Genomic DNA, 18,208 nt, shown 5'->3' on the forward strand with positions numbered 1-18,208 from the left:
TTTATTGAAATGATCTTTTGCTTCCTGTATTTGCTCTTTTAACTGTTGATTGGTGCGATCATTTAATGCCTGCATTTGCTCTTTCATCTCATCATTCAATGCCTGCATTTGCTCTTTCATCTCCTCCTTTACTTCTTTGATTGTTTTAATTATGTACATTCTGAACTTCCTTTCTGACATTTCTTCTGCCATGCTGTCATTGGGTTTTATTGATATAGCATCTAGGTTTGTTTGGGACATTTTCCTCCCTTGTTTTCTCATATTGACCAGATATCAGTGGGACTCTGAGCTATTGCAGATTTCCTCTATTGGCTTATAGTGTCCCTGTAGATTTCCAGTATATCACCTCCTAGCCTTCAGTAGCCTGAAGTCTTGGAGGAACTTGATAATGCAGTGCTTCCAAAGAAAGCTGCCCCAAGCCCGCTGCTGGGTCCAGGGCTGGGGGCTAGCTCTGTGCAGGGACAACCTCTCGTTGGATGGGCTTGCACTGAGAAGCTCGCTGTGGACCTGGCATGCTGCTGGAGAGAGCTGGGCTGCTTGGGAAAGTCACTCGATGCCCTGCCCTGCTCTAAGAAGCTGGCCACTGTCCTGGTCTGCCACCCTGGCGGAGCTTCACTCAGTGGGAGAGACTCACCCAGCAGCCCTGTGTTGGTCAGAGTCTCTCAATACCTCCCCTTCTTGAATCCTGAGTTCTGGAGCAACGGGTGATGCAGTCACCCTCTCATCCACCATCTTGGATCCACCCTAGGACCAGTGAATTTTAAGAAACTGATTCTCATTGGAATTGTGGGAATCACAGATGTGAGAGAGGTTTGAGGAAGAAATCAGATCCATAAAAATGAGTTGTACTTAAGGCAATAATGAAAAAAATCTAGGAAAAGTGGTTAAAAGGAAAGACAAGTTGAAAGAAAAAAAAAGTGAGTTAGTGAATAGAAAACAATTCCAAAGGACCTAAAATCAATGGACTTGCCATGAGATGACCATTGCTTACAGTGACCTCTGCAGAAGAAAGAACAGACCAGCTTTTCTGTACTGTTAACTGTCTTCCTCCAGCAGACTGACCTTGCAAGGGATACCTAGCAGCTTTATTTTCCCCATTTCCAATATTTGTCCATATTTCCCCACAAATAATCTAGTTTATTATTCACAATGCAGCCAAAATAATTCTTTTTAAAAGGTAAATCTCATTGTATCTTTCCTCTGCTCAAAAACCAAAACTGTTGGGCTGGGGTGTAGCTTAGGAGAAAAGTGTGTGCTTAGCATTTGTGAGGCCTAAGTTCAATCCCCATACCAAAAAAATGAAAACCAAACCAAACCAACTAAAACCTTGAAGAAAACCACAGTTCTTTTAGTTATCTATAATGACATGCATGGTGTGTCCCCTGGCTCACTTCCAGCCCTCACCTGATTCCCCTGCCTTTCAGCTACAATGTTCCCTGATGTTGCTGAGCTGGCCATTGGCACAAGGCCTTGGGACTTGCTGTTCCTTCCATTTGGAGGGATCCTCCACACAGAATCATGGTTTGCTCCTTCCCTTCACTCATATCCTGCTCAAGCGTCAGCACAATAAGGACAGCTTTCCCACCTGAAGTAGCCCCCATCTATCACCCCAACACCCCTGTAGCTATACCTTCTTATTTATTTCCATTTCTCCTTACAGCATTGATCAAATTTGGGTGCTCACACCTCTCTCTCTCTTTCTCCCTCTCTCTAAATATATATAACACATGCATATATATGTATGTATATATATATATGTATATATGTGTACATGCATATATGATTATACTATATATAATGTATACATACATGATATAGTTACATTATGTACTATATATATACTACATTCATAGTGCAAATATATATATATACACATATATTTGTGCATATATACATATATGTAAATTACATATAATATATGTTTATGTAAATGCTAAGAAAGCAGGAACTTTGCTTTGTTCTCTATGGCATTAGATATGCTGATAAGATGAGACAGTCAGAGGATCTGGATTTTAACCTTGATTGTACTGCCAACATTGAACCTAACTCTTGCAGATTATGCCAATATCTTCTCCTCAAAGGTCTGATGTCAACAGAACTTCATTCTGAAATATTGTTAGTTAAGGTTCCATAAGTGAAACAAGATGAAGAGAAAAGAGCTGAAGTTATAATTAATTTAAATCTATCTGTAGCCATGGAGCATAATATCTAGATATGTGGCCCCACACAGAGAGACTGGTTGCCAGTTACATGTTATGGGCACATCTAGTTATTGCTTAAATGATGTACAAGCTCACAAGACATTTATATTAAGAGATGGGGCCTAAAAGGATTGTGGTAAATCAAGAGGATAAAATACTCAATCTGTTTATCAACATTTATTTCCACAGTTTCAAACAGGATTTGCTAATGCTAAGCTCTGAGATAGAGGTGATCTGCATTGATGTTTTCAGAACATTCGAAGTCAAAGCAAAAGAGGCATGTGGTTCCTGACTCCAAGGGATTTGTCCACCCTTTAAAACAGCCAACTTCATTTTAGCAACAGCTCTGCCTATTTCATTCTGAGACCTGAAGCATAATGGGTTACATAATTCAGAATATGCCTTCATAGATCTGATGGGATACAGATGCACTTTCCTTTGCAAGACAAAAGAAAGAAGGTGGAAGAGAACTAATATTATTGAAAAAACATCTGGGCTGGAGATAAACTTTGAGTCATTAAAGCATAGTAATAAATGAAGTCAAGAGCATAGTTGGGATCACCTTGGGAGAGATGAGGAGACAGAACAAGAGGGCTAGGAACCCAGGTGTAATGAACTTTGATGTTGATCATCAAAAAAAGGACCATGAATTTGAAAAGAATTCAGAGACATAGGAAGAAAACTGGGAAAGGGTAACCTTCTGGAAAGCCAGAGTGTTAAAAGGACAAAGGAGTAATCATTGTAGTCACATACTGTTGAGAACACATGAAGGAGGTCTGAGAAACAGCCTGTGAATTTATCAAAGCACATGTCACTCCTTAGTCTCCTCCAATCTGGGACAGTTCTTCAGTATTTGAGTTCCATAATCTTTGGAGGCCAATTGGCTAAAAATTTAGTAGATTAGCTTTCAATTTGTCTGATATTCTCTACTGACACTGAGGTTATATATTTTGGGCAAGAACATCCCAGAAATGATGTGTCCTCAGTGTGTTATAAAAGTAGGTACATGATATCAACATATCTTACTGCTGGTGCTGTTAACTAGGATCACATGGGGAAGGTGTTGTTTGCCAGATTTTCTCCACTGTAAACTGACTACTTTCCTTTCATATTAATATGTAACTTGTGGTGAAATCCTTTCACTATTTGTGAGAAAATTGGCTCTTGTTTTCTACCATATATTTATGTATTTGCTCAATTGTAGTATATATAAAAGATTTTCAAAATGGTTAACCCATACACCTATAAAAAACAAATGTACTAATCAAAAGAATAATATTTATATACACTTATTTTTATCTTCAATTATTCAGCATACTGTCAAAATATTCTTTTCCCAAGTTATCTGGGTTAGTTCTTTTCTTTCCCCAATCCCCTTTAGAGTGCTTATGTTGTTCATTTGTAATACAGTAGGTTCACTTTTCTTTCTATGTATGTATGTGTGTATCTATCTATCTATCTATCTATCTATCTATCTATCTATCTATCTATCTATATCTCTATTCATTTTAAGGGAATACGAAGCATCACCATGGTTTTAGGACTTAGTTACATAAAAAGGTATTCAGAGAAGCCCTGTTCCCTCCTACCATTCTGCTCCCATTCCCACATTCTTTCTATATCATTTCTACCCATCTTCTATATGTATCCAAACCCACTAATTTCTGATGAAATATTCCTATATTTATTTTGCACAGATAAACAGATACACATGTTTTCTTAGATCTCCTTCTTGAAAGAGATTATGTTGTAGACACTCGTTTACACTTAGTTTTACTTAATATGTCCCAGAAATCTCTCCACATCAGCTACAGCTTACAGGTAAAGAGTCAGACTTACAGAGGTTGAATAACCTGTGCAAAGTCACACACTTAGTAAGGAGGAAAGCTGGGATATGAACTCAAGAAGTTTTGACTCCAAAATCCAGACACTTTCATCTGCATCAGAGTTTTTTATCCAGAGACTCTGGGCATATTCTTAGGGGATCTTTAGGTTCTCAGAGTTATCTCAGATCTTTCTAAAAATTAATATATGGATGTTCTATAATTAATACATGGATGTTCATCTATAAGACTGAGTATCTTATAAGTCCTGTCAGATGTTTTCACTGTCCATAGAATCTGAAGGTCATGAAACATCCAAAGTGAATGTCACCCATGCAGTCACACAGGAAGCCATAGGGAAAACAGAGCAGTTACCTGGCTGTGGCCTTGGCTTGCAGTTCAGGGAAGGCAGGATGGCCCTGCACCAGGTGGTCTATCTAAAAGATAAGAGCAATGGGTCAGTTTCATAGCTCCTCTATGTTTAAGCTAGAATGGACACTTAATAGGTTTCTTCCAACTCTTTGTCCATAGAGAATCCATGAACATTAAAAGTGAAATTTGTTTCTTTCAGAACTAGCTTTCCTTAACCTAGTGCTAAACTCTAGAATTTATAATATAAAAAGAATTAAAGAAATGAAACTCCCAAGACTAAACTGGTAGCAGCAGGTAGCATCAGGTTCAAGAAGGAGGAATGAGGAAGGAAGGATAACTCAAGTTAAGTGTGGGGGGTCTGGCTGTTAAAAATACTGTTTCTGGATCACATCCCTCCCCCTCTTAATGCAGGCTGTCACCCCAGGGCAGCGTCAAACCTTGAATTGCTCACTCACTGTGTTTTACTAATGTAGCAGCTGTGCTGGAGGGGAAGAGGGAGAGAGTGTGATGAGGGAATCCCAGTTAAAAAAAAAAATGAGGTGCCCCAGAGCTGTCCATAGCACCTCCTTGAACAGAAAGGTTGTCCCAGGGGGAAACCAGGGCAGCTCTCCAAGGACAGAATTGTCTGAACTCTGCAGATAGCATCTTCTCATCTGAAATCCCTCATCTAGGACTTAATTCCTAATCCCCTGGATGGCTCTAAACAAAACAGTATGTCCTGTGCACTGGGAATAGCAATACTTCGGCAGCTCTACTCTTCCTGCTGTGACAGCAACACTGTGCTGGGGCCCCTGCATTCAAGATGTGCATTTGTCAATGTTTACTTGAGTCTCTAGGACTCTTAAACAATCATTCTGAGGGATTTATTTTCATTCAAACCATGTACAGACTGGCTATTTTGGCTATTTTAGAGATAAGCTCTCTGTGCACATTAACTGAGAGCCAAGGCTGTGTGGAGAAGATTGGTTCTGAGCTCTGGCTCTGGTTCTCACCAGCTGTGTGACTCTGAGTAAGTCACTGCTTTGAGCTCAACCACCTCCTTGACCTGTCGGCCTCCTTCTAAAATAGCCTCCTTTTAAAATTCCATTGGTGTAGTTTTATGAAAATGTTTCAAATGAACAACTATCGGTCATTTCAATGGAAAAAAAGATCATGTGAATTTTTTTGTTTTGTTTTGTTTTTGTGGTGCTGAGGATTGAACCCAGGGCCTTGAGTTTGCAAGGTAAGTACTCTATCAACTGAGTTCTATCCCCAGCCCACATGTGAGTTTTGAATATTTACTTCCTGGAAGTTCAACTTTGGGTTACTGTAAGGAGGCATATTTTGAACCCTCAAAGAATGTGTAATCTAGGGAGTATATCAAGATGAACTCACTGAGATCATTAATGGAATGGTATTACTTTTGATGCTAAATTTTTTTATGGGAGGCACTTTAGGAGTTTAGAGGAAGGAGATTTGAATGAGTTTCCAAGAAGACATGTGTAGTGTATTCATGAATGCAATTATTTAGTAATTACTGATGCCTAATGTACCCGGTACTGTGCTCAGGCTCTGTGACACAGTGAGAAGGAACACATACAATACAGAGTAGCACAAAGTAAGGTGTTCTATCACTTGGCAATTTAGAGACATGAAGATGGAAAAACATATATGGTTATAAAGAGGGATGGGACTGGACTACCTGCACTCCCGGCATCTTATAGGCATTTAATAAATATCTGTGGAATGAGTATGGGATGAATGAACCATATGGTAATCTCACATAACACTCCATCTTTCTTCTTGGTAATTCTTACCACACTTTGTGTCTATTTGTGCTGGGCACACACTGGTCACAGGGTAAATGCATGTTAAATTAGAGAATAAGTATAGTGGCAGAAATATGAATGAATGAGGGGAGTTGGGATAGACAGTGGGTCTAGAAAGTCAGATAATGGTTCATATTTTATTGGATTGGAGCCATAGGAAATGATTTGAACTTAGGGAGCAAACTGATGAAAAGTTAAGGAAAATACATTCAGCAGGACATGAGGGACAGGGAGATGACAAGATACAGTGTACAGGAAATTCAGGCAAGGGTCAGAGGCTGACAGTGGGAGTAAAGGTGCACATACCCCAGGTCCTTGCCCTACTGCAGTGTTTACCAAGTTCATTTACAACTGTTAGTTTCTAGTGTGTCTCTTACCCTGGACTCTGAGGTCTTTTAACGTAATAGCCTCAGTAATGTCCACGCCCCAGCCTAGAACCATGCCTGATATCTGAAATGAATGAATGAGACACAGTTTGAGGAAAATAAAACAAGCTTAGTGACTGACCGGTTATAGAATCTAAGATAATCAGAGTCAGTGGACTGTAAATTGGGGGTATAAGAAAAGGAAATGTGGTTGTATAAATCCTGCCCTTTTGTTTTCTGTTTCCTGGATGCCTTTACATCTAGGCCTTGCTGACTCTGGAAAAGCAGTCTCTCCCAGGGTTGGCTAGCTACTGGAGGTGGTGAATAATCCTTCACCTTTTTCATATGCAAGGAACTCATTCAGACCCACCTCCTCACCTCCCCTTCCTCTTGGCTCTCACACTGAAGCCCTTCTTTTTCTCTAATCCCAGTCAGATACCAGACACCAGCTTACAAACCTTTCACCCCAGAGCCTACTGAAATGATCCAAGGTGACCAGCACCAAGCCTGCTTACTCCACCCTGCTATTCCTTCTCAAGAAAACCAGGTGAAGGTTCTGGCCTGTGGTTGTTGCTGACTCCCTCTTGACCCTTAACTGATCCTGGTGCCTCCTGGTGCAGTGCCAAAGGGTCAGGGTGTCTTCTCTTCTGGGGAATTGAGAATAAGAAACTAGCTTTTCAATGGCAATTGTCTTTTGCCTCAGCATATGTGAAAGATAATAAGCAAGTCCACATTTTAAGATATGGGGAAAAAAAAAAAAACTAGGGCTTTGTAAAGAGTCTTGGGTTCAAATTTGCTGTCTATCCTTACCTTTTGAGAAAACTTCAGAAGTTACTTAACCTCTCAGAGTCTCATTTCTCACTTTGGCAAATGGGTATAATAATATTGGCGTGATAGGGAAGGTTGTGGTGAGTGCCAATTATATAGGTGGCTTTCAGTTCATAACACCTATTGTGAAGAAGACGGGGTACAGCCCAAAGAGTAAAAATGGCTGTGGGAACAGGATCCCAAATAGTCAGTTGCACTTTTTGTTTTCCACAGCATTTGGTGGTAAAGGCCTCACTGATTAACACAGGATATGCCAGTTTGTCAAATCACTGAGCACTCACTTCAGCAGTCTGGAAGAGTCTGTTCCTAGGGTTGACCTTAGAACTTGTGTTCTAATCTCTAATGCATTTCGCACAGTATAGAAGAACATGGTGTCCCACATGCCATATTTATTTCTCAATGAGATAACCAGATTCACAACAGTGTCTATCATTGCCAAGTGGTTGCCTCAGAAATATACAGACAGAACTAGTCTAACTCTGACTTTTTTCTTGTTTCTGCCATCTCAGATTTCAGCTCCAAGAGCAGACAGCTGAAGAGTGGGTTGGAAAGGCTAAATACTACTGGGCCAGGAAGGAAGCTGGAGATGGGTAGAGGCAGGTCTTCCTCAGATCAAGATGGAAAAGTCACCTTACGGTGAATAACTTGGGGGTTTGGGCCCTTCCTTCTAAAGGAGGCATCTGTGCTAGGAACATGGAGAAACAACAGTTCAATACAGTCGAAAGCACAGATTATAACTGGGTAGTGGAAGGTGGCGTCTGGCCCACAGATGTATTTTATTTAGAATATGTAATGTTTTATAAAATAAGCCAATATTTTTAAATTGGGAGATTTTCCTTAAAGTCCAGATTCTGGTTTCTCTTGCAGAATTATTTCCCCCATGGCAAGAGCTCGCTGAGGGATGGCTGGTCCTGAACACAGGCTTGCACTCTCCAGTCGTGGGAGGCTGCATGCTCCCCATCACCCCCCAACAAGGCACACCAGGTATTAGCCATTGATCATCACGATTCCACTAATGTTTTACTTGTACTGCAGATGCATTTCTCTGCAAAGGAAAGAATAAGAAAATGAGCCACAGAGTACAGATGCAAGAGAAAGTTCTCTGTGGAAGAGACAACTGTTCCTTTATTAATCACTCTGCTCGTATACATGGTCTTTCTGATTCCTTTAGGCACTTGAGTTTCTGACCCTTGATATGGCAGAGAGAAGACAGGACAAGGAGTTCTAAAACCTGAGCTCAGGTCTGGCTCAGGGCAAGACCTTGGGCAAGATCATCTTTGATTCTCTCTAAAACCCTAATAAATCAATATGACAAATAGTCAAATGTGTGTGAATTACAAAGAAAATTGCAGCCAATGTTGCTGACAAAGTTTGCAGGAAACAAAACAAAACAAAAAACCTCATAAAATCAACAAAATACCCCCTCCCCCAACAAATGCAAACCCAGAATTTATTTCAAGAATTCTAAGTTCTATGGTCATTTAGCTAAAGCAAAATTCTTATTGCAAGATAGCTTTTTTCCCCTATTAAGATCAGTTTATGCAATAGTCTTAAGGCTTTTACTTTGTCCTTCTGGCAAAGAAATCACTAAGCTCAGAGAAGCATTTAACTTTTCAGAATTGCTTTTTCTCTATTTACATTAACCTGCAATGCCACTTTTTTCAAATAAAAGCCATTTTAACTCTTTACTTACCTAGTCTTATCTAGATAAAGACTAGATTTTCCTGGTTGTTTCCATCTTGAAATTCTCATAAGGGGGGGTATGAAAAATCGTGAAATGGGACAGACATCATTACCCTATGTACATGTATGATTACACAAATGGTATGAATCTACATAGTGTACAACCATAGAAACAAAATGAATATACCCCATTTGTGAACAATGAATCAAAATGCAGTCTGTAAAAAATAAATAAATAATTTTAAAAATATTCTGACAACCATGTTGTTGAAGGATAATATAATCTTGAAATTTTTTTTAACAAAATATGAAGGAGTTACATTGAAATTGTTAATAACCTAAAGTTAAGACTTATTAGAGAAAAAATATGGAAATGGACATAAAACTAATTATATCTTGGAAACTGGAACAAAACTATAAAGAGTAGAAGGCAACCTTAAATTTAAGCAGGCTTATCTCTTAAGACCCAAGTTCTGGTACTTTAGTTGCTGTGTACCAAACAGTAATCTTTCGTATTTTGTTACATTTTGGATAGTTGTCAGGTTTATAATAAAATTTGTTCCCTGAAAAAAAAAGGAAGAATCTAATGAAAAAATAATGTGCAATCTAGGCAATTTCTTCTGTGGTGTTGAGAAGGACTGTGGGTCTCCTCACTGAACAGTCCCAAAAAATAACAAATACTCCCCAAACAAGGTTAACAGGTGTTTCATTGCAACTTTAAGATCAAATGTACATAGAACAACTTCCCTTACTAGTGGAAAAATTCTGATTGAATGCATTGCTAATTTAGTCAGTTTCATTCACCACCAAAGTTGAAAACTTTGTATATAGTTGACTTATATATGAAACTAACATGATGTATGGCTACCTTGTGCTAGCGACCATCCTAAAAACTAAGGATACAAACAAATAAATGTCAAAAGTCCTTGCTTTCACAAAGTTCTGCCTACAAAGGGAAATGAATGCTCCAAAATCCAAACATAGTCTAGAATGGAAATGTTCTCTGTAGACTCAGCAATGTTATTGAGCACCTACTCTGCTCCAGACATATTAAGTAAGCACAGGGAATCCAGTGGCAATTACATTTGACTTATCTGTGTTCCCATGGAGAGTATATCTATTGAAAGATAGAGTCAACAAATAGTAATAATTATAATAAATATAATGAGAGATAGTGATTAGTGCTTTGAAAGAAATAAACAAACTACTGTATAAGGACACCAGATTTAGAGCAGTCAGGGAAGAGCTATCTGAAGATGCCAACCATGAATTTAATTTGAACAAAACATTTTTAAAGATAGGATGCAAAATAAATTGAAATAAAAGAAAGAGAATGTCTTTCGTCATTTGCTCTGTACTATAAGAAATGCTAGAAAAAGTTTTCCTGTCTAAAGGAAAAAGATATCAGATTGAAACTTAAAATTATTTTCTCCATATTTTCATTTGTGCATTACAGTTGTGCATAATGGTGGGATTTGCTGTTACATATTTGTACATACACAAAATTTAGCAATATAATTTGGCCAATATCACTCCCCAGCACTTCCTTCCTTCTCCTGGTCCCTTCATCTATTCTACTGATCTCACTTTGATTTTCATGAGAAACCCCCACCGTTTTTTTTTTTCTTTTTCCTTCTTCCACATATGAGAGAAAACATATGACCCAACCCTGACCTTCTAGTTGACTTATTTCGCTTAATATAATGGTCTCTAGTTCCATTCATTTTCTTGCAAATGGCCTAATTTCATTTTCTTTATGACTGAATGTAACTCCGTTGTGTATATATGCCATATTTTCTTTATCCATTCATCCATTGATGAACACTTAAGCTGGTTCTATAGTTTGCCTATGGTGAATTGTACTACGGTAAACATGGATATGATTGTATCACTGTAGTATATCTTTAAATTCACACACTGAGTGAGGATTACATGAAGTCACAGGAAGAAGGTATGTGTCAACAATCCAGGGGGACCTAAATATAACTATACTGATCTTACGTTAAATACAAAGAATCTGAACATTCCACATGAAAACCAGAAATCATGACAGGATAGCAAAGCAAGACCTGACTATTCCATAGACCAGGAGAGACACACTGTTGAATTGATTGGCAACCAGTACTTGGAGTGGATTGGTGGTACATTTCAGAGGTGGAATCCATAGGACTTATTGATGGATGAGCATAAGAAGAGAGAGTAAAAGAAAGTCAAGAATTAATCCTAATATTTTGGTTTTAATAAAAAGATATAAATGATAGTGCTCTTTACCAAGATGAAGACAAATAATGCAGGATCAATTTTGGGAGGGTATCAGTTATGCAGTCAGAAAACTGGGAGTTAACTCTTGACTCCTTTTTCTCCCTACCCGCCTGACATCCAATCCATTTTTTCCATCAACAGTAATGTTATCCTCCAGAACCCTTGACCTCTTTCTCTTCTGCATACTTTGCATCTAATCCATCAAGAAAACCTGTTGGCTGTACTTTCAAAGTATATCTGAAACTGGACCACTCTTTACCAGCTCTACTGCCAGCATCCTTATCTCACTGGGCTTACTGCAATAACTTCTGTCTGACTTCTGGTGTTTCTATTCCCCCCACACCCAATCCAGTTAATTCTCAACAAAGCAGGCAGCAGGCAGAATGATCCTTTAAAACCTAAGTCACATCACATCACTCTTCTGCTCATTATTTTCCAGTAGTTTCTCATTTCACTCAGGGCAAAAGCTAAAATTCTTAGAGTGGTCAATAACAAGGATCCCTCACCCCAATGAACTTATTATTATCTACAATACTCATGCTGGTTCACTCAGTTCAACCACTATGGCTTTCTTGCTATTCCTGTAACACCCCAGGCACACAATCCCCTCAGGATCTTTGTACTGATTATTCCCTTGGCCTGACATATTCTTCCCCTGGGATTTTTTTTTTCTCTTTTTTTTTTTTTTATTATTATTGTATACAAATGGGATACATGTTGTTTCTCTATTTGTACATAGAGTCAAGGCATACCATTTGTGTAATCATACGTTTACATAGGGCAATGATGTTTGATTATTTTTTTTTCTTCCTCCCCACCCCTCCCACCCCTCTTTCCCCTCTATACAGTCCTTCTTTCATTCATTCTTACCACTCTCCTTATCCCTAACCCTAAACCTAACCCTAAACCTAATGTTAACCCCTCCCACCCCCCATTTTTTGTCCTCATCCGCTTATCAGCGAGATCATTCGTCCTTTAGTTTTTTGAGATTGGCTTATCTCACTTAGCATGATATTCTCCAATTTCATCCATTTGCCTGTAAATGCCATAATTTTATCATTCTTCATTGTGGAGTAATATTCCATTGTATATATATGCTCTGATTTTAACTATTTCCTGTCTTCTACTACTTTTGGTATTGGTCTGCTCTTCTTTTTCTAGCGCTTTGAGCTGCAGTGTTAAGTCGTTTATTTGTTGATTTCTACTTCTTTTTTTGAATGCGCCCCATGAAATAAATCTTCCTCTAAGTACTGCTTTCATAGTGTCCCAGAGATTTTGATATGATGTGTCTTTGTTCTCGTTTACTTCTAAGAATTTTTTTATTTCCCTCCTGATGTCTTCTGTTATCCATTCATCATATAATAGTGTATTATTTAATCTCCAGGTATTGGAGAAGTTTCTGTTTTTTATTCTGTCATTTATTTCTAATTTCAATCCATTATGATCTGATAGAGTACAAGGTAGTATCTCTATCTTCTTGTATTTGCTAACAGTAGCTTTGTGGCATAAAATATGGTCTATTTTAGAGAAGGATCCATGTGCTGCTGAGAAGAAAGTGTATTCGTTCTTTGTTGGATGGTATATTCTATATATGTCTGTTAAGTCTAAATTGTTGATTGTGTTGTTGAGATCTATGGTTTCTTTATTCAATTTTTGTTTGGACGATCTATCCAGTGGTGAGAGAGGTGTGTTAAAATCGCCTAGTATTATTGTGTTGTGGTCTATTTGATTTCTGGAATTGAGAAGGACTTGTTTGACGTACGTGGATGAGCCAATGTTCGGGGCATAGATATTTATGATTGTTATGTCTTGCTGATTTATGCTTCCCTTAAGCAGCATGTAATGTCCTTCTTTATCCCTTCTGACAAGTTTTGGTTTGAAGTCCACATTATCTGAAATGAGGATGGATACTCCAGCTTTTTTGCTGTGTCCATGTGCATGGTATGTTTTTCCCCATCCTTTCACCTTTAGTCTGTGGGTGTCTCTTTCTATGAGATGAGTCTCTTGCAGGCAGCATATTGTTGGATTTTTCTTTTTAATCCAATCTGCCAGTCTATGTCTTTTGATTGATGAGTTCAGGCTATTAACATTCAGGGTTATTATTGTGATATGATTTGTATTCCTAGTCATTTGACTCATTTTTGTTTTTGACATGCTTTGGTTTCTCCTTTATTTGGCTATTCCTTTAGGCTAGCGCCTCCTGTTGCTGATTTGCATCATTGTTTTTCATCTCTTCCTCATGGAATATTTTGCTGAGAATGTTCTGTAATGCTGGCTTTCTTTTTGTAAATTCCTTTAGCTTTTGTTTATCATGGAAGGATCTTATTTCATCGTCAAATTTGAAGGTAAGTTTTGCTGGGTATAAGATTCTTGGTTGGCATCCGTTTTCTTTCAGGGCTTGGTATATGTTGTTCCAGGCCCTTCTAGCTTTTAGGGTCTGGATTGAAAAATCTGCTGATATTCTTATTGGTTTCCCTCTGAATGTAATTTGATTCTTTTCTCTCGGGGCCTTTAAAATTCTGTCTTTATTTTGTATGTTAGGTATTTTCATAATAATGTGCCTTGGTGTGGGTCTGTTGTAATTTTGTATGTTTGGAGTTCTATAAGCCTCTTGTACTTGGTTTTCCATTTCATTCTTCAGATTTGGGAAATTTTCTGATATTATTTCATTGAATAGATTGTTCATTCCTTTGGTTTGTTTCTCTAAGCCTTCCTCAATCCCAATAATTCTTAAATTTGGCCTTTTCATGATATCCCATAATTCTTGTAGATTCTGTTCATGATTTCTTACCATCTTCTCTGTTTGGCCAACTTTGTTTTCAAGATTAAATAATTAGTCTTCAATGTCTGAGGTTCTGTCTTCCAGGTGTTCTATCCTATTGGTTATGCTTTCTATGGAGTTTTTGACTTGGTTTTTTGTTTCCTTCATTTCAAGTATTTCAGTTTGTTTTTTTTTTTCAGTATCTCTAACTATTGAAATGATCTCTTGCTTCCCATTTTTGGTCTTTTAACTGTTGATTGGTGCGATCATTTAATGCCTGCATTTGCTCTTTCATCTCCTCCTTCAATGCCTGCATTTGCTCTTTCATCTCCTCATTTGCTTCCCTGATCGTTTTAATTACGTACATTCTGAACTACCTTTCTGACATTTCTTCTGCTGTGCTGTCATTGGGTTTTATTGATGTAGTATCTAGGTTTGTTTGGGACATTTTCTTCCCTTGTTTTCTCATATTGGTCAGCTGTCAGTGGGACCCTGAGATATTGCAGATTTCCGCTATTGGCTTATAGTGTCCCGGTAGATTTCCAGTGTATCACCTCCCAGCCTTCAGTAGCCTGATGTCTTGGAGGAATTTGATAATGCAGTGCATCCAAAGAAAGCTGCCCCTATCCCCTACTGGTTCCAGGGTTTGGAGCTGGCTCTGTGCAGAAAGGCTCTCGCTGGGGGCCTGCACCGTGCAGCTGGCCGTGTGGAAGGAGCCCACCGCTGGAGTGTGCAGGGCTGCCTGTGGAGGACTCTAGCTGCCCTGCCCGGCTCTGATAAGCCACCTCTATCTGGGCCTGCCACCCGGGCCGAGCTTTACTCAGTGGGCAGACTCACCTGTGGCTCTATTTCAGTCCGAGTCTCTCAATGCCTCCCCTTCTTAACTCCTGTGTTCTGAAGCGACTGGGGGTGCAGTCACTCTCTAGGCCACCATCTTGGATCGCCCCGTGAAAAGAGCCTACGGCCGGAGTGGGCAGAGCCGCCTGAAGAGGTCTCTGGCTGCCCTGCCCTTCCCCTGGGCTTTCAAATGGCTAAATTCCTTCCCTTCTTTATTCTTTGCTTACATGTCACATCAATAAGGCCTACTATGGCTACACTATTTAAAACTGCAACTGACACATCTGAACTGATAACAACCTCCTCTAATACCATAGAAGGAAATTATTTATTTGTAATATCTGTCTCCTATTGTTAGAATGCAAGTTGGAGAAAGGTACAGATTTTGGGGAAGAGGGACAGAAGAGGCTGTTTTATGCATTGACGTTTTCCTATTCAGAACACTACCTTGAACATAGTAAGCATTTAATAAATAGTGGCTGTATAAAAGAACTCATTCTAAAGACTGTAGAATTTATTTACAGATAAATGAAAAGCTATGAAGAGTGAAAGGGTTGCATCTGTTTTAGGAAGACTGCTTTAGCTAATAGTGCAAGAGAGAGATTTGGGGGCACGAGTAGAGGCAAGACGCATGATTAGAGGAGACTCAGCATGAATCCAGGTGAGTATACAGAAAGTACAGTGTGAGCAGGGCCGGAAGAGGGGACAGGGAGATATTTAGTTTCTAAAGTTGGTCTGTGTATCCATGAAGTCATTCCAATTAGCTAACGTGAAGTGCTGGGGACACAAATAGATCCCGTCAATACTAATACACATACATATTCCTCTCATAGCTCTACAAAGCCTTACTTCAGATGCTTGGAAAGAATATCACCCTACAGACAGTACTTGATTCCCGAATGTACAAGAGATTGTTCATAAAATTCTGTGAAGTGTAGCCATGTAAGAGTCAGGTTCAATTCTGGAAAGATCTGGGGACTCTGGAGGTCAAACTGGGTTAAAGACTGTGGCTTTCCCACTCATAACTAACTGTACACCCTAGAATAAGTTACTTTACTGTTCACAGTCTACTCCTTCACTAGTGAAACTAACAAAAATAACACTGACTACACACACACACACACATGCACACATGCATACACGCATGCACACAATGAAAAATCAAATGAAGTAGTGAATCTTATTGGGCCTCAAAGAGTCTGACACATAACATGTCCTCAGTACATGTTAGCTCCCACCTTTTCAGTAGGCTGCAGGGATAGAACAACCTATTTGTATGTGCTACAATAAATTATAATTATCAGTTCTGTATCCAACTTTCTTATGTGATTATGAACAATTGGAGTGACCTCATTCTTGCCTGGACTGGAATAATTGATCTGAAAATCCCTGTAACATGATAGAATGACTGAATGAAAGAAGGGATAAAATGACCATCTCCATACCTGCACAGCACTGAACACACTGCAAGTTGTGCATAAGCCACTTAGGGCAGACTGACTTCTGTAGATAACTTCCAGAGGCTAGCCCCAGATGGAGCAGCCTTGGAGATGACAGGAGGGAGAGGCATTCACAATGCACACATCCTGCATTTCCAAGAGCACAGATAAACTTATAGCATTGTGGTCCTGTGACTCAAGTTTATAAATTCAAATTCCGGGTTCATACCATTTCAGTTTAACCCCTCATCTAAGCCTAATTGTCCCAGAAAGAAAGCAAATCCACTGCAGTACAACTCAGGAACTTGTCTTGGCCTCCCTTTACCCAATACCTCCTCCAATAAACTGAGTTCAAATAAGACAGAGAAGAGCAGTTGGATGGGGGATGGCCAAGGTCCAGCTGGAAATGAGTTGCAGCAGCTGGATACAGTGAATACCAGGGTTAGTGACCTGTGGAAAAAGTCTGGGCATGCAGCAATATCTTTTGCATGATTTTTCTGGAAAATTGGTAAGCACGAGACAACCCTGGATGGGCGCTTGGTGGTACAACTAAAATCAATCATTCTTGGAAAGGTAATGTGTGCCTTTCAGAAAAGAAATAAATATCAGTGATGTGAAATGAGTCAAAAATAAGTTTAACTCTCAAATGAGACTGCAAGAGTTCCAGAGCCAGAAAAGATCCTATCCTATTTTTTTCTTCATCCTGAAGATAACCAGATGAAGATTTGTTTTTAAAGTACCAATCTATTCATATACTTGGAATGATGGATTTGCTTTGTAATGAAGCTCTGTATTTAACTGGAAAAAAATGAAACTTTCAGTCTTCTTTTTCAAATGATGTATAGTTTATGTATTTCTTTTCATTTCTTTTTCTTGTCTTTGTTTTCTCTTCTTTCTCCTTACTTCCCTTTTCCACTCTTCTCCCATTTCCTTTTCCTTCTCTTCTGATGTGGATGGTGTCTTTATGACCATGTCTACAGTATGATAAGCAATGTATTGCTAGAGTAGCCATTTTAGCTAAGGCTTAACAGAAATAGGCTTATGAAAGAAAGAACAGAAGTATGCAAGTCCCTCTTAGAGTCCTACATGATGACTGTGTTTTAAAATCAGAGATCAAAATTTATCAGAGAAGGAACCAGAATTGCAAGCTGTAATGAAAGGTAAGTGGCAAAGAGACAACATGATAAGGCCATCAGAGGTGGGTCAGGAAGTGCCAGCAACCCTGGGTTCAGAGATCCATTATAAAATACAGATAATAAGTTTCCTATCTCATAGGAGTTTGAGAAGATTAAATGAGATAATACATGAACAATTCTTGGAATTGAGACTGGGAAATAAACCTTCAAAATAACATTAGGCTTCCTAATTATTATGACTATCATTTGAAGTTTAACAAGATTATGGATATAAATCTGTCTCACAGAAAAAATACTGGATAAGTTGTAATTATTGTTATTAACATCATCATCATTATCATTCTCATTCTCTTTGTTTTATAGCTGGTTTCTGTTTCTTTGATTGGCATCTCTCAACTGCTGCCTTACTAGATAGTCTGCTTTCTCTTGATTCAGATTTTGCTCCATCATGGCAGTTTTTAGGTTTCTTAATCCACTAAGTCCTAAGTTTTCAGTTTTGCAGATGTTTTAACAAAATTGACATAGATGCATTAAAATGGTCGGAAATAAAAATCTAAGCTTATATGTTATTATATTAATTATTATCATAATTTTATTGCAATATAACTATATCATAAATTATACAATATATCACACTATAATAGTATATTATTTTGCTATAATATATTATTTTCCTATAATATATCATATTAC

At 38.5% G+C, this 18,208-nt stretch overlaps 1 protein-coding gene across 8 annotated transcripts in view; it reads right to left on the bottom strand.

Annotated features, from left to right (window-relative positions):
- The window catches only part of Fggy (FGGY carbohydrate kinase domain containing), a 409,535-nt gene that overhangs the window by 117,906 nt on the left and 273,421 nt on the right, over nt 1-18,208 (bottom strand). For all 8 annotated transcript variants that reach the window (XM_047521121.1, XM_047521094.1, XM_047521114.1 and 5 more), the window contains one exon: nt 4,400-4,461. In XM_047521121.1, coding sequence (XP_047377077.1) covers nt 4,400-4,461 — 62 coding nt within the window. The remainder of the gene's footprint in view (nt 1-4,399; nt 4,462-18,208) is intronic.

Source organism: Sciurus carolinensis, chromosome 1, assembly GCF_902686445.1.
Source record: "Sciurus carolinensis chromosome 1, mSciCar1.2, whole genome shotgun sequence".
Taxonomy (NCBI): Eukaryota; Metazoa; Chordata; class Mammalia; order Rodentia; family Sciuridae; genus Sciurus; species Sciurus carolinensis.